This window comes from Protomyctophum bolini (genome assembly GCF_963924005.1).
Source record: "Protomyctophum bolini genome assembly, chromosome: 14".
NCBI classification, from domain to species: Eukaryota; Metazoa; Chordata; class Actinopteri; order Myctophiformes; family Myctophidae; genus Protomyctophum; species Protomyctophum bolini.
This window is the reverse complement of record NC_137875.1, coordinates 41,782,680-41,799,863: the sequence shown is the minus strand read 5'-3', so window position 1 is coordinate 41,799,863 and position 17,184 is coordinate 41,782,680. Positions and strand designations below refer to the sequence as shown.

At 42.4% G+C, this 17,184-nt stretch overlaps 1 protein-coding gene across 1 annotated transcript in view; it reads right to left on the bottom strand.

The window, feature by feature from the left end:
* LOC308328894 (low-density lipoprotein receptor-related protein 1-like) overlaps positions 1–15,830 on the bottom strand; it is a gene marked incomplete at its 5' end in the record, with an annotated part of 24,741 nt that extends 8,911 nt beyond the window's left edge. The window contains 8 exons of the mRNA XM_080783006.1: positions 1,660–1,745; positions 3,261–3,441; positions 3,535–3,734; positions 4,033–4,155; positions 4,705–4,845; positions 4,994–5,116; positions 8,810–8,896; positions 15,782–15,830. Coding sequence (XP_080639132.1) covers positions 1,660–1,745; positions 3,261–3,441; positions 3,535–3,734; positions 4,033–4,155; positions 4,705–4,845; positions 4,994–5,116; positions 8,810–8,896; positions 15,782–15,830 — 990 coding nt within the window. The remainder of the gene's footprint in view (positions 1–1,659; positions 1,746–3,260; positions 3,442–3,534; positions 3,735–4,032; positions 4,156–4,704; positions 4,846–4,993; positions 5,117–8,809; positions 8,897–15,781) is intronic.
* Positions 15,831–17,184: the final 1,354 nt, after the last annotated feature.

Here is a 17,184-nt window from a genome sequence, read left to right as displayed (position 1 = left end):
ATAAAGGGGGGGAGGTTGTTCCACAGCTCTGGGGCCGCCACCGCTAAAGCGCGGTCACCTCTTGTTCTGAGGGTTCAGGTGGTTGGCACGGTCAGCAGTGATTGGTCAGCAGACCTCAGAGCTCTGGGAGGGTTGTAGCACTGTATACGTTCAGCCATATAGGGCAAGAGATTGAACCCATTTAGACCTTAGAGACCTCTCAGTGTCTCTCAGTGGTGCTCAACCTTTTTCATGGCAAGGACCCCCATCTGAAAATATGTAGTTCCAGGGTCCTCCCAGAAGCAAAGGTATGAGTTAAAAACATTCACTGTGAAAGAATATATTGTGGGATGTCACATGACAGCGGGCCGTCAGAGCGCCACCCCAACGAGAGTCAGTGGAGCGTCAGAGGCGGAGCACAGCTCAGAAGACAGCGACCCGCCCTGGGTCACGTGATTGACCACACATATCTACCCGTCTTCCTCCTCAATCAGAGCAATTACGCAACAGCCGCGCTGCGCGCGTAATATTTGAAAGGTAGGAAACAGATGAACGCTCCGCCTCATTCTCCACTGACTCACGGAGGGAGAACTGATGTGGCAATCTGGCGGTAGGTCTCCACAAACACACGTCCCCTCACTGTTGCCACTTGTTCAGACTCTGTGCTAATAGTGTTTCTCATTACACAGGCAACCCCGGGATGGAGGAATCCTGAAGAGGATTAACCCAGATGGAAATAACACTCCTGAAGGAATAGGAGTGAGAGGAATTATAGACTGTTTTGCCCTGGAAATAGGAAGAACCTAAGTTAACGAAGTGTGTGTGCTGGATCTGATTTGAACTTTAACATAATCCTCTCAATAAATGCCCGAGTAGGCAAACCTTGCTGTGTCTCCTGCCTATCGTTGTTCAGTGGTGCCCACAATATATTCAAGATTTGTGCCACATTTTCACAATAAAAAAAAAATAGCAGATCTACAAGCTTGTAGCGCGGCACTCTGTGCCGCGCTATGAGCTTGTAGATCTGCTATTCAATAGCTAAAGTATAACATAATCCTTAGAAACACCAAAAGGGGTTCCTGTCCTGAATGGGTTAAAAGTAAAAAAGTAGGATCTTAAAATCAATTATTTGTTTTATCGGGAGCCAATGGCGTGATATCAGGTGTGATGTGGTCAAACTTTTTAGGTCCGGTGAGAAGGTGGACAGCAGCATTTTGGACTAATTGGAGTCTTCGGAGTGAGGATTGGTTGATGCCATAGTATTAGTACAATAGTCCAGCCTTGAGGAGATGAAGGAGTGAATGACCATTTCAAATTGTTTGAGGGGGAGGCAGGGTTTAACCTTGGTGAGGAGGCGTAGGTGATAAAAGCTTGTTTTGACAACAGAGCTTATCTGCTTGTCAAATTAAAAAATATTATCGAAAATAACAGCACGATTCTTTTGCGCCTGTGTTGATATTGGAAGTGAGGGGGCCAAGGTTGTTGACAGGAGGGGTGGAGCCACTGGAGCGTTGTCCAAAGATGATGATTTCCCTTTTATTGTCATTGAGATATAAGAGGTTTTCATCCATCCAGGTTTTAATATCGTCAATGCAGTTCATTAGGGGCTCAAATGTGTTATTGTTGGTGGATGTAAGCGTGTATAGGATGTGTTGTTACAGTATGTTCAATGGTTTTCACCTGTTTGAGCACAGTGTGGTTGGAGCCGTTCAAGTTCATCTTATTCAGTCCGTTCTCGGTGGTGAAGATGAGGAAGGGCTCCACATCTAGAGAAAATTTGACATCACATTTATTTAGCGTAAAATGCAATGCTTAATTTGTTTGTTTGGGAGAGACAGAACATATTCATGAACACAGCATCATTTATAAAACTACATACAGTAGAGATGAGAAAGCAATGTAAATATTAGAGTTACCATGAATGATAATTTACAACCGTAGATTGTATTAGACCAATAACACACAATATTAGTACAGAAAGAAACAGATACCTGTTCCTGCCATGTGACATCAGACAAACAAACAATAAGCCAATACAACAATAGAAAATGCAAATAAAACCAAACTCTGTATCTATGTATGTTAACCCATTTAGGACTGAGACCAGATTCTTTTAAATCATGACAGTTTTCTGGAAAAAAAAGGTTTCTATGTCAGTGGTTTTCAAATTACTTCATGTCAAGGACCCCAACAATTATATGTTATTGGCCGCCGAACCACATCTGAAAATATGTTGTTCCAGGGACACCCCCCCCCCCCCCCCCCCCCCAGAAGCAAAGATATTAATTCAAAATGTTCGCTCTCAAATAATACATATTCAAAGATGTGCGCCAGATTTTCATGATTTTTCAAAAATAGCAGATCTACAATGTCTTAGCGTGGCACTCGGTGCCGCGCTATGAGCTTATAGATCTGCTATTTTTTCAATAGAAGTTCAAAATTATGCTTAAAACACCAAAAGGGGTTCTCGTGCTGAATGAGTTAAAATAGACAAAAATAACAGTTACAAAGAGATTGACAAAAAGAGACAACAAAAAGATTCATGAATTAATTAAAATAACCAACTCAGAGAGATGTCAGACTCAGGCCTCCTAAGGTACTAGCAGCAAACCCGTTTCCCCAAAAGGTTTTGAGTTTATGCAGTATCTTCAGTAGTATAGCAGCTGGTTCTCAAGTGCACAGCATTACGTGCTACCTAACTGCTTTCAGGAAGCACTACTTAAGTTGGTTCTCAAGAGCACATTACGAGTCTTCTTATCTGGCTTCGGGAAAACACCTCCTGGATGAATGAACTTAGAAGCAAAACAATTTCCTGAAAGCCTTCTTAGCTTCAGTCTACTGTCGTACGCAGCAGTTTGTAAGAGGGATCTGGGACGATCTGGGACGCTACCCTTCGTAGCGAAGGGTGTTACCCACTGATACTGATGTCGACAGGTTATTGATCTGACAGAGACAGCAGCGCAACATGAAACCAATGCTTATAGTACCCAGGCCCCTAAAAAGAGAGGCAGGTACACATTTCACTTGAATTGGATTTCAATACTTTACAATTTTATAATAAAAACGTTTTAATATTTTTCGGGGGCCACCCTAGTCGGGGGCCCCGGGCTGCAACCCACCCTAGCCCAAGGGTAAGTCCGCCTCTGGCTATACGATCTCATAGCTCGGCACATACAGTAGTGCCGCGCTGTGAGCTTGTATAATGTACGTACTGTATATCTGCTATTCTTGGAATAGACAACCAATGTGCTTTCAGTGCTTTGAGCTCCACTGTTTCCTACCAGATGTGGACCTGCAGATGGTGGGGTCTTCAGGGCTGAGCTGGTAACCCTCCACACAGAGACAGTGGAAGCTGCCCTGTGTGTTGTTGCAGTGCTGGGTGCAGGTATAGCTGCTACACTCATCTGCGTCCACACACGTCTTCCCATCGTCCTTCAGACGGAAGCCGCTGGGACAAGTGCACTGTAAGGAGACAGGAACAGAGCATGATGCTGACCAGGTGTTTCATCAGTGTCTTGGTGGAATCTGTGTCAAATGGCGCTGTTGATTCCATACCTTGAAGCCTATCTTGAGGTCTTTACAGCTGAGCTGGGAGGAGCAGCCACTCAGCTCGCTGTTCAGACACTCGTTAACAGAGCAGCTGCTGAGCTCATCAGAGCCGTCGCCACAGTCGTCCTTGCCGTCACACAGCAATGTCTCCTGGACACAGTTCCCGTTGTGACAAACATACCATTTCTTCTCTGTCGGAGTGGAAACTTAGAGAAAGGAGGAGAGAGGGAAGAGCAATGGAAGCAGAGGAGGTTTAGATGAATGTGATTCTGATCGTGTAAAAGTTTACGACACAAAGTCTTCATTGCTGGAATGTATTTGGAGATGTTAGAGGTGCACTCATAGCTGTGTGTGTGTGTGTGTGTGTGTGTGTGTGTGTGTGTGGGTGTGTGTGTGTGTGTGTGTGTGTGTGTGTGTGTGTGTGTGTGTGTATGTGTGTGTGTGTGTGTGTGTGTGTGTGTGTGCGTGCGTGCGTGCATGCGTGCGTGCGTACGTGCGTCTTACCTGGGTTATTACAGTGAGCCTCATCTGAGTTGTCGCCACAGTCATCCATTCCGTCACACTCCCAACTCTTGCGGATGCATTCTTTATTTTGACACATGAACTCGTCGCTGCCACACGGGTTTGCTGAGACACAGGAAGTAGTTGTTTAGGTCAATCCATTATTATAGAATAAGAGCAAAAAGCCAGTTCTATAGTTATGTCTATGGATGATGTTTGACGTTCTCTTATTAATGTATCTGTTTATTAATTTAATGTGTGACTGATATCTTCAATATCCTACCTTGTAATATAGAATAGTGTATTCTCTATTGTTTACATAAGACCTTGATGGAAACAATCCATCCAGTCCACACCACTTTTTGTGTTTGACTGTACTCGTGCTGTTTGCATTTCTGTCTAATATTATATTCAATCAATCAATCAATCAATCAATCAATCAATCAATCAATCAATATTGATATATCTCTCCACAACGTATAATATGTATAGGGAATGACCCCATGCACCTCACATGAGAGTATTTCTTAAAGACACACCAGTAGTTCTGACATGCACAGGTACAGTATGTACAGTATATACTGTAAGAGACAGGAGTTTGACAGCCATCTATTCCACTACACTGAGCAGCAAAGAGAGCGTGTGTGTGCGTGTACGTGCGTGTGCATTTCTTACTTGGGTCTTTGCAGCGAGTATTCTTGGGAGCTTCATCTGAGTGGTCGTGACAGTCGAGCTCTCCGTCACACTCCCACGCTCTCTGGATGAGACAGCGGCCGTTGGCACAGCGGAACTGGTTGGAGTAACATGGTGGATACTCTGGAACAGGAAGTATAGAGCTTGACATTGTGAATATGTTTGAAACGTTTTAACAAGATCTCGCATTAGGCACAACATATTTTCCTATCCGTCTGAGACCAAATGAATTCATATCCATATTCATTCAGTATGAGAAGCGTCCACTCACCACACTCCTTGGGCTCATCTGAGCCGTCACCACAGTCGTCGTCATGGTCGCACACAAAGCTCTTGGGGACACATATTTTGTTTTGACACAGGAACTCTTCGCTGTCACACGTGCTGTTGAACACTGAGGCACAGGAAGTATAGTTGTTGGGATATTATTACACAATAAGAGGAAAAAGCAACAGTTCTATCGACAGTTATGCGTGAAGTTCATTTATGAATGTCTGTGTTTATTATTGTCAATACCACACCTGGGATATAATATCGTTAACCTCTTATTTCCATATTTCAACTTTTTTCCCTGCTTGTTCCTATATATCCGATCTACAAGCACACAACGCAATAAAGTAAGACAGTGAAAATAGCAGATCTACTAATAGTGGATCTACTATTTTCCTATCTGTTAGGGCTTGTAAGTTTTGGTCTCTGTAACGCATCGCAACATCGCATGTAGATCGGCTATTTTAGCTATTTAAAAATAAATCTAAATAAACATATATAAGTGAAAGTTTTATGAATATCTAACCAACCAATGCAAATGTATTAACAATATATTGTGAATGAATGATAACTACAGTGGATCCATTGGACAACAACAACAACAACAACAACAACAACAATAATAATAATGTGTTCTTTGTTTACCTGTTGTGTTGTGTGATTCAGTCTGGAGAGCTGAGGAGACAAATATCAGAATAAATGAGTTCCACTGTAACAGAGAACATGGATCGTCTCTACTAATACATTCTGCTTGGGTCTAGTTGTGGTTTATCTGTTGCACCAAATGCACTGGAGAAAAGTAGTTCCATGCATTATGCCTACATTATGACCTACTTTTGAACCTATATTTCAGGTAAGATTTCACTATTTGAATATTATATTAAGTATTGCAATTGATTTTTGTATACTGTATACTGTAAGGTTTGCCCTTACAGATCAAAATGTCCTCATTTAAGTCTGTTTTCTGTGTTTCCTAAAATTTAGAATTCTTTAGAACACTGTTTCCCAAATAGAGGGTCGGGACCCATTTGTGGGTCATGGACACATTGTTATGGGTCCCTTTATGTTTTGTTTCCTACATTTTGTTTTTAATTATTACTAGTTCAGGACATAAAAAAAAAGAAAATCCCCAAAAAGCAAAAAGTTTCATGAATTAAAAACATTTTTTTTTAAAGTAATGTCATGAAGAAATCAAAGAAAGAAAATCAAAGAAATTCCATAAATTAGAAAACAAGTGTTTAGGTAGTAGTGAAAATAGCCAATCTACAAGCTCACAATGCGGCGCGAAGCCACATGTTGTGAGCTTGTAGATCGGCTATTTTAACTAGGCTATAGTTTGGGTGTCGGGGAGGGGAGACATCATATTTTTATTTTTGGGTCACAGGCTAAAAAGGTTTGGGAAACACTGGTTTAGAAGAAAACCTCTTTATTGCATACGGACGGTAACTATTAATTAATTTCAGTAAGTGGACCCTGGCCATTTTAACCCATTTAGACCTGAGCTTGATTCGTCAAAATATCTTCTAATCTAAATCATGACAGTTTTCTGAAAATCTATGTTTCTATGTCAGTGGTGCAACCTTTTTCATGTCAAGGACCCCCAGAATTATCTGTATTTGGCTGCGGAGCGGACACCTATCTGAAAATATGTTGTTCCAGCGAAAGCAAAGATTTGAGTTAAAGAACATTCGCTCTGAAAGAATATATTCAGCGAGCTTGTAGATCTGCTATTTTTCAACAGCTAAATAATAACATAATGCTTAACGCATTTAGACCTGAGGACGATTCTACAAATGCCTTCTAAATCCTGACATTTTTCTGTCAGTCGTTCTCAAACATTTTCATGTCAAGGACGAAGGACCCCCAAAAAACGTTCGTTCTGAAAGAATATATATATTCAAAAATTTGCGCCACATTTTCACGATTAAAAGAAAATAGCAGATCTACAAGTTTGTGGGTGGTGGGGGGGATCTATAGTCTGCAGGGGATAAAGTTTGCGCGCTTCTGTTACTTCTCTGCCACAACAGCCACAGTGCAGTAACTGCAGTTCAACATCAGCCATTCAGCCAGTCAATATGGACTTTAAGCAACCACTGTTTTCAGGACGAACACAGCATAAGAGAGGTGATGGAGCAATCGGCGTAAATGTATGACAGCTATAATTTCAATAAACATGGTTATGACATGGCGTTGTAGTGTAGGTTCTCCCGTAGTAAAAAGGGCTGCGACGGAGAGCAGGTTTATGTATCGAGCACTGATCCATTTCCGGTCGTATCCGTCGTTGCTTAAAGTCGCTAATAGTGGGACACCGCTGAGAGCCACACACAGATGCAGTTAGGTTCTTAATTAAGGGCGCGTTCTGAGTGCGCTCCGGTATGCTATGCAAAGGGAATTAGGAATGACTTCTGTCCGTCACAATAACCAATCCTACAGTTTGAATTATGTAGGCTACACACGCACACAGAGCAAAAAATATGATATGGGGAAATGGGGATATTTTTTTTCATTCTAATTCTAATTTGAATCGACTTGTGTTAATGAAATCGATGCAACAATGCATCGATTTTTAAATGAATGAGACGTTTTATTTGTATTTTACAAATGCGTGCGCTCGTGCATGCGTGCACAATTCAATTCAATTCAATTCAATTCAATTCAATTCAATTCAATTCAATTCAATTCAATTCAATTCAATTCAATTCAATTCAATTCAATTCAATTCAATTCAATTCAATTCAATTCAATGCATTGGCATGAGAGAAAAGTGAACACTGCAGGATGTTTAAAGGGATATTTCACTTTCAAACATAGGTCTACCCCAGACAGTATTTAACCTGTTAATGATTCATTCAATATTTTGATATTTGATGTGTATTTTATCCTTATTACTTCAAACAAGATAAAAACAACAATTAATTGTCCCTCTAATTCTAGTTCATGAGGGGCTGTGTTTTTTCAATTATACCTTTTTATTTATTTATAGAAAGACAATGCATAGCCCCTGACGTATTACAGTATTCAGTCACCTCAACCAAGGACGGATGTTTTAGATGAATCCATCATGGTATTCAAATTTGTGTTTGAAATTACAATTAGTGTTTGTAATCTGATAAAATCAAATTATGAATCGAGCATCTCACATGTTTGAAATGCCCCTTTAATGAGTCATGCTAATGCCTGTTAATGATTTGTGGCCATATTATTGTAAAGTGTCACCAAATAATGTATCTATCGTCACTGTCGGGAATACAATATATAAAGTCACAATATCTTTTTGATCTATTTTGATGAGGCAGTGTGCATTATTTAAAATTGTTTTTTTAATGAACATTGTGGAGTTGGTTTCTCCCCCACAGCAGAGATATCATAATAAATGTCCTATAGATCTAATATCTAGACGTCATGAACATGCGTCCTGCATACCCCAGGGACATGCAGAGAGTGTTAGAGGGGCAGGGGCTGAAATCCCGTAAGAGGGCACTTTTGGACAAAAATTGCGAAAATAGCAGATCTACAAGCTCACAACGCGTCGCACCGCGACACGTTGAGAGCTTGTAGATCAGATCTTTTTGGGGGGCGCAACCCAGCACTCTTTAGCTAGTGGATTTCAAAACAAATATGTTCAAGTTCAGGAGACTTAAAAGAAAAGCAATTCTCCTGAATGCGCTGCCTTCCAATTCCAGCATGTTGGAAAGGAAAGTAGTTGCATTCGCATTTCTTTCACCACAGAAAGGGCAGTTATTTTACAGACGGGCAAAAGGGCAGGGGCTGAAGCCCCCTTTGATGTCTATGTGTGCACGTTCCATGCCAGACCCACCTGTGGTGTCCACCTGGCTGCTGAGTCCTGCCTCTTCAGTGGCTAAGGCTGGGTTAGTGGTCACAGCATCCTCCTTGGCCCTTCCACCTTAGGATATTGTCAATAGTATTGTCACTTTTCACACATCTAACATGATCTCGCACCGGCATTTTTCTCTTCTTGAGTCTTATCTTTTCTGATGTGTTTCTCACATGTGTTCTTTGTAGATTAAACTACGGTCAAAATGAACATAAGAGGACGTCGTCTGGTACTAGAATGCTTGAATTTTATATAGGCATAAAATGGTACAGAATAATGCAATGAATTAGTTTGGTTAGTCAATTTGGCACATACGGCCATACTAGGCTGAGCCTTTCTTTTTCTCAATGTAAAAAACAACAACAAAGCCCGCCTTGGTTCCCCGGATATCCGGTGCTAAACACAAATGCATAATGGGATATGCAGTTCAACTTATAATTTGTTTCTTAGTAAGCAATATCAATCAAATAAATCATACTGTGAATTAAATCGACTTCTTTTGTTTATAATCAATTCTCCTTTTAACTGTAATAATAATAACAATATGCAATGAGCACATTTGACTGTTATGCAATATAAATATTACACAAATGAACTGTAACCTAAATTAAGTTACAACATTCTTTGTTTCCCTCAAATGATTAAAAGTAGAGGTCATTCTGACAGGCAGGAAAACTTGACAGAAAAAGGCTACCGGTATATATAGCACTGATGAAGGTCTTAGGACCGAAATATTTGCTACTTTTAATGTACTTTTATGTTATAATAAAAATAAAAAAAATCTTAAGTCTCGGTCTGTTAGAGTTTTCTTTTATTTTTTATATAGTGAGCGAGTCTTTTTCTGTCAAGTTTTCCTCTATGTTTTTGAGACCACTGCTCCTGTAGTCAAGTTGGGAAAAAAAGGACGAAGACAAAAGGCGTAACAGTGCTTTCTCAGTGCTTCAGCATTCTGACAGACAGACAGGCAGCAGTTTATGCTTTGTCGTACAACGGTCAACGGCGTGACGCGGCGGACATGGCAGATCTGGAGGAACTGATAATGCATTTTGAGCTTGTAGATCAGCTATGTTTGCTATATTTTAATTGAAATCCTGATTTATTCATTTATTTTTGCTATTTCTGAATTGGAATCCTGAAAAGTAACCTTTTAATTAAAAAAAGACAATAGCATTTGAATTGTAGTAATTAGCTGAAATCAATAATATATGAGTATTCTGCTATTAACCTGCGGGCCGCATTAAGTGAAGGTGGGGGCCGCATGTGGCCCCTGGGCCGCCATTTACCATGTATGGTGTCACGGGGCAACCCGTGCCCTATAGACCGATTCCGTAGCGGTTTCATGGTCGCAGCCTACGTATTTCCTGTAGGCGGACTCGACGTAACTGCAGGTTTAAACCCTCACCAGGCGCATCTCTTCCACTACAGTGAACGGCAGAGTGACTGATGTTAGTTTGCCTCAAACTTTACTCTTTTACCTGCTTTTTTACTAACACTAACATTACAAAGATGTCCAGAACATCGAGATGAACCTGTGTAGTTTATGGCTGCTCCAACAGTAGTGGCAACATAAAAAATAAATAAATACGGAATGTCAAAATATCCACCGCGGTGGCTGAGACCAGAGCCATTGAGTAATGGTTGAGACAAAGCAGTGAAAGGTCCTGAAAGATACATAATTTCAGTCTTACCCAATACCCAATCTTTCTGTTTTATGAACACAAGGCTGCTGTATTTTATACCTCATACTAAGCATTTAAAGTATGAGGTATAAAGTACAGCAGTCTTGTGTTAATAAAACAGAAAGATTTGGTATTGGGTAAGACTGGCGTTATGTATCTTTCACTGCTTCGTCTCAACCATTACTCAATGGCTCTGGTCTCAGCCACCGCGGTGGATATTTTGACATTCCGTATTTATTTATTTTTTATGTTGCCACTACTGTTGGAGCAGCCATAAACTACACAGGTTCATTTCGATGTTCTGGGCATCTTTGTAATGTTAGTGTTAGTAAAAAAGCAGGTAAAGGAGTAAAGTTTGAGGCAAACTAACATCAGTCACTCTGCCGTTCACTGTAGTGGAAGAGGTGCGCCTGGTGAGGGTTTAAACCCCGCAGCTACGTCGAGTCCGCCTACAGGAAATACGTAGGCTGCGACCATGAGACCCGCTACGGAATCGGTCTATAGACACTAGAAGACTCCACAATGTGAAACTGAACATTACAAACACACACTGCACAGCTGCTTCCATTAATTGACTGTCTTCAAGCTCCTTGGATGTGTGGCTGTGTGTAGCATCATATACTACTTATCTGTGTTGCCTAATGCTATCATAATTGTTTTGTGTTTGATGTGATGCCTTGGAAAACATTCAGACTCTATGAAGGAAATGTGTAATTGTATAGTGGGTCTAACTCATGGGTCATGGTTTACCTTGTTTGAGTAGATTGGTCCAATTACTAATCATTGTGGGTGGGGTCTCACCTGGTATATAAGGGAGGCTTGTGGAAATGTTTGGGAGGGAATCCTGAGTTTTGTTTGAGACTAAACAAAGGAGACAACTCCAGGGGAGAGCTGTCAGTCGTTCTCAAACATTTTCATGTCAAGGACCCCCAAAAATATATGTAACTGGCCGCTGACCCCCATCTGAAAATATGTTGTTCCAGGGACCCCCCCCCCCCCCAGTAGCAAAGATTTGAGTTAAAAAAAACGAAAGAATATATATATTCAAAGATTTGCGCCACATTTTCACTATTAAAAGGAAATAGCAGATCTACAAGCTCATAGCGCGGCAATCGGTGCTGTGCTATATGAGCTTGTAGATCTGCTATTTTTCAACAGCTAAAGAATAACATAATGCTTAATTCACCAAAAGGGGTTCCCGTCCAGAATAGGTTGCATGACACACACAGTATATGTACCCAGGCAGCGCGGCGCAGCGCAGCCGAGAACACAATACAAAATATAACATTAACACTAGTGGCAGTACAGCAGCCTGACCTTCAGAACACAATAGAAGACATAGGTCTATATTAACATTTATAGCAGCCAGCAGCACAACACCAGAATATACAATCTGCTGACCTTCCACGTTCACGACGTGAACATGTATTCCTTCTCCTCCTCCTATACAACTCGATAACGTTCTCATGTTACTTCTTTTCTGAGCCATGCAAATAAACAACAACCCACTCTGACCGGAGAGGGAGAGATTCATGCGTCCCGTGCGTAAAGCTAGACCAGAAGCAGGACAGTCACTGCATCAGCAAGGAGGTGGGGGGGGGGGGGTCTATAGTCTGGGGATAAAGTTTGCGCGCTTCTATCTGTTACTTCTCTGCCACAGTGCAGTTCAACATCAGCCATTCAGCCAGTCAATATAGGGACTTTAAGCAACGACTGTTTTCAGGACGGACACAGCATAAGAGAGGTGATGGAGCAATCGGCATAAATGTATGACAGCTATAATTTCATTAAACATGGTTATGACATGGCGTTGTAGTGTAGGTTCTCCCGTAGTAAAAAGGGCTGCGACGGAGAACAGGTTTATGTATCGAGCACTGATCCATTTCCGGTTGCCGTAGCCGACTGCCGTATCCGTCGTTGCTTAAAGTCGCTAATAGTGGGACACCGCTGAGAGCCACACACAGATGCAGTTAGGTTCTTAATTAAGGGCGCGTTCTGAGTGCGCTCCGGTACGCTATGCAAAGGGAATTAGGAATGACTTCTGTCCGTCACAATAACCAATCCTATACAGTTTGAATTATGTAGGCTACACACGCACACAGAGCAAAAAATATGATATGGGGAAAACAATTGAAAATATATATATTTTTTCATTCTAATTCTAATTTGAATCGACTTGTGTTAATGAAATCGATGCAACAATTCATCGATTTTTAAATGAATGAGACATTTTATTTGCATTTTACAAATGCGTGCGCTCGTGCATGCGTGCACACGTGTGCACACACACACACACACACACACACACACACACACAGACACACACACACACACACACACACACACACACACACACACACATGCGTACAGGCACACACACACATGCATGCACATGCACACATGCACACACAATTCAATTCAATTCAATTCAATTCAATTCAATTCAATTCAATTCAATTCATTGGCATGAGAGAAAAGTGAACACTGCAGGATGTTTAAAGGGATATTTCACTTTCAAACATAGGTCTACCCCAGACAGTATTTAACCTGTTAATGATTCATTCAATATTTTGATATTTGATGTGCATTTTATCCTTATTACTTCAAACAAGATAAAAACAACAATTAATTGTCCCTCTAATTCTAGTTCATGAGGGGCTGTGTTTTTTCAATTATACCTTTTTATTTATTTATAGAAAGAAAATGCATGGCCCCTGACGTGTTACAGTATTCAGTCACCTGAACCAAGGACGGATGTTTTAGATGAATCCATCATGGTATTCAAATTTGAGTTTGAAATTACAATTAGTGTTTGTAATTGAGGGGGCGTGTCTGATAAAAATCTAATTATGAATCGAGCATCTCACATGTTTGAAATGCCCCTTTAATGAGTCATGCTAATGACTGCTAATGATTTGTGGCCATATTATTGTAAAGCGTTACCAAATAATGTATCTATCGTCACTGTCGGGAATACAATATATAAAGTCACAATATCAATTTTGATGAGGCAGTGTGCATTATTTAAAATTGTTTTTTTAATGAACATTGTGGAGTTGGTTTCTCCCCGACAGCAGAGATATCATAATAAATGTCCTATAGATCTAATATCTAGACGTCATGAACATGCGTCCTGCATATCCCAGGGACATGCAGAGAGTGTTAGAGGGGCAGGGGCTGCAATCCCGTAAGAGGGCACTTTTGGACAAAAATAGCGAAAATAGCAGATCTACAAGCTCACAACGCGTCGCACCGCGACACGTTGAGAGCTTGTAGATCAGCTTTTTTTGGGGCGCAACCCAGCACTCTTTAGCTAGTGGATTTCACACATCTAACATGATCTCGCACCGGCATTTTTCTCTTATCTTTTCTGATGTGTTTCTCACATGTGTTCTTTGTTTCCCTCAAATGATTAAAAGTAGAGGTCATTCTGACAGGCAGGAAAACTTGACAGAAAAAGACTACCGGTATATATAGCACTGATAAAGGTCTTAGGACCGAAATGTTTGCTATACTTTTAATGTACTTTTATATGTTAAAATAAAATAAAAAAATGTTTTCTTAAGTCTCGGTCTGTTAGAGTTTTCCTTTATTTTTTATATAGTGAGCGAGTCTTTTTCTGTCTAGTTTTCCTCTATGTTTTTGAGACCACTGCTCCTGTAGTCAAGTTGGGAAAAAAAGGACGAAGACAAAAGGCGTAACAGTGCTTTCTCAGTGCTTCAGCATTCTGACAGACAGACAGGCAGCAGTTTATGCTTTGTCGTACAACGGTCAACGGCGTGACGCGGCGGACATGGCAGATCTGGAGGAACTGATAATGCATTTTGAGCTTGTAGATCAGCTATGTTTGCTATATTTTAATTGAAATCCTGATTTATTCATTTATTTTTGCTATTTCTGAATTGGAATCCTGAAAAGTAATCTTTTAATTTAAAAAAGACAATAGCATTTGAATTGTAGTAATTAGCTGAAATCAATAATATATGAGTATTCTGCTATTAACCTGCGGGCCGCATTAAGTGAAGGTGGGGGACGCATGTGGCCCCCGGGCCGCCATTTACCATGTATGGTGTCACGGGGCAACCCGTGCCCTATAGACACTATAGACTCCACAATGTGAAACTGAACATTACAAACACACACTGCACAGCTGCTTCCATTAATTGACTGTCTTTAAGCTCCTTGGATGTGTGGCTGTGTGTAGCATCATATACTACTTATCTGTGTTGCCTAATGCTATCATAATTGTTTTGTGTTTGATGTGATGCCTTGGAAAACATTCAGACTCTATGAAGGAAATCGCAAGTTATCTATATAACTATGGTTCTATGAATACCGGATGACCGCCAAAGGCGGTGTTTTCAACACCTGGATATACATCGCGCGCACGCGCAGAGTTCGAATATTAATACCAAAAATGTCACTCGTGACCCCCTGTGGGCGTACCGATATAGGTGCCCAGTTCACAGGGTTCATCCTCATGAAATCTTTTCGTCGGGATTCCGAGTGACAATGAACTCTGGCGGTCATCCGGTATTCATAGAACCATAGTTATATAGATAACTTGCGTTCTATTACATACCTACTGACCGCCAGAGGCGGTGTTTTCAACACCTGGATGACTCATACCAACAAGGTCACGAGGAATCTGCGCTTACCGAGGTCGGTTTGCAGATCTAATAGACAGCCAAACATCCATCACCACAGGGTGAGGGAGAGTCCGGTTGGCTGGCTCTAGGCAAAAGCCCAAAAGAGATGGAGACCATTTGGCTGCACTGCAGCACAGATGTCCACCCCCTGGTCCGGCATGTCAAAATGCCTCTGGGGAGGCCTTGTGGCCTACTGAAGAAGTCTACCTCAACGCAACAACCAAAGTACCTCTAAGTGTTGCGTTAGTCTCTGTCGAATCAAGGCACAGCCCTTCCTGTGCCCTTCATCACAGACAGACGGCTATGCCGTGCCACAGAGCCCGGACAGGGCACAATAGGTAGGTACTAGAATGCTCCATGCCCGGCTGTGGAGCAAACTGAAAATGATAGGCTAGCCAACTTGAAAGGCGGAAAGTCCTTGAAGACATAAGAGGGATTGGCGAATGGTAAATCCAGACCCATCGGCATCCCAGTCTCAGGCACCGGGCAGGGCATGAAGACAACCTACTCACTTCCGTAGAGTCGCAGTGAGGGCAAATGGTACTAGCAGATAGCCATTTGAGAACGGCCCTATCCAAGGGCTGGGGACAAAGTCCATCCCAACCTGGTAGAGTGGTACCTCGTACCAGATGGTAGGGGGGCGATTACTCGCCCCGTCAGCGTGGCTGATGGCATACCCACAATAAAGTGAGACCGGCGCTGTCCAGGGAGAGCGCAACCTTTATTATATGCAGGATGCACAAGAAAGAAGTAGGGTTCGGACAATAGGCATGATTGTCAGTGGTCAATTTACGCCGCTGAAGGTGACCCGGGTGAGAAAGCACCCTCTCCCTAAACTGTGACAGGGGATTCTGTCTCTGTGGGGAGGCCAAAGCACGGCTGCAGTGGTAACCAAAAACAAACCTCTAGTCGCTATAGCCCGCCCAATATGAAAGACAAATTGAGGCGGAAACATGGAACCTCATACTTCCTGACCGGTATGGTAGCACCATACTACTGTGCGACTGCCTCTGCCTATCCTGTGAAGGATACAAGACACCAAAAGTGGCAGTGCAGAGAAGACTTACAAAGTCGCCTGGCCAGGGGTGGGCCAGAGTGTCCTGCCCTAACGGCCAGCGCCGGAAGGGAGAACTACAGTTGGCCACGCACCAAGCGCTCAAGGCCAAAGACCCTGCTCTGCCGTACATATGCCGAGTGATCCGAAACATCGGATCCAAGAGGCTTAAATGGGAAGCATGTCCGCCACCTGGACTGTATACCCAACAAGAGCATTGCTATGAAACCGGCAAGATGAGGCAAGACCTCCTGCAGAGACTGACTGGATCGAGCGACCCCTTAATGGGTCGGAAGATCGACTGTTGACATGTGTTACGAACAAAGTCTAAACATCCCAAGGGCCAAGTCCACTGCACACTGGCTGTGTACATCACAGACACTGGCTGGAGGTGGTAGGCAGTAGAGCGAAGCACGCTCTTACTTAAATGCCTGTACATAACTGAAAACAGTAACCCAACCGTATCCACGGTGGTAGGCAGAATTCTGGGGTTTGAGGCCCAGAAATTATAGACAGGACATGTAAAAGGGTGCAATGAAAGCAGCCCTAGAGAAGCAACTGTCTATGTCGCTTCGGTGTGCCCGACAACCAGAGGGAGTGGCTGGCAGCACTGTACTCATCCAGAACGAGACAGGTCAGTGGAAGCTGTCTGGCAGCCCCCCACTAACTCTAAGAGTTTAAGCAAGGCCATGCTTGCAGCCCATTCTCAATATGACACTACCAGAGAGGCAATGGTCTCACCAATTGGAGGCATGCGGTCCAAACCCAATGCGGCCGCACCCTCCATGGTTGACAAGGCCCTGCAGTCCCGTGGGACGTGGGGCCTGGACTTCGGGTCCCCCCCAAGACGACTGGAGTTCCCTTATGAAGTCTGCAGAGGGAGGCACACTGAAGGGCGCCGGCTGTTCAGTGCCCTTAAAAAAGGCATTTTGAATTGGGGCTGTATTCCCAGAGGCGTCAAGCCCCAGCCGTGAC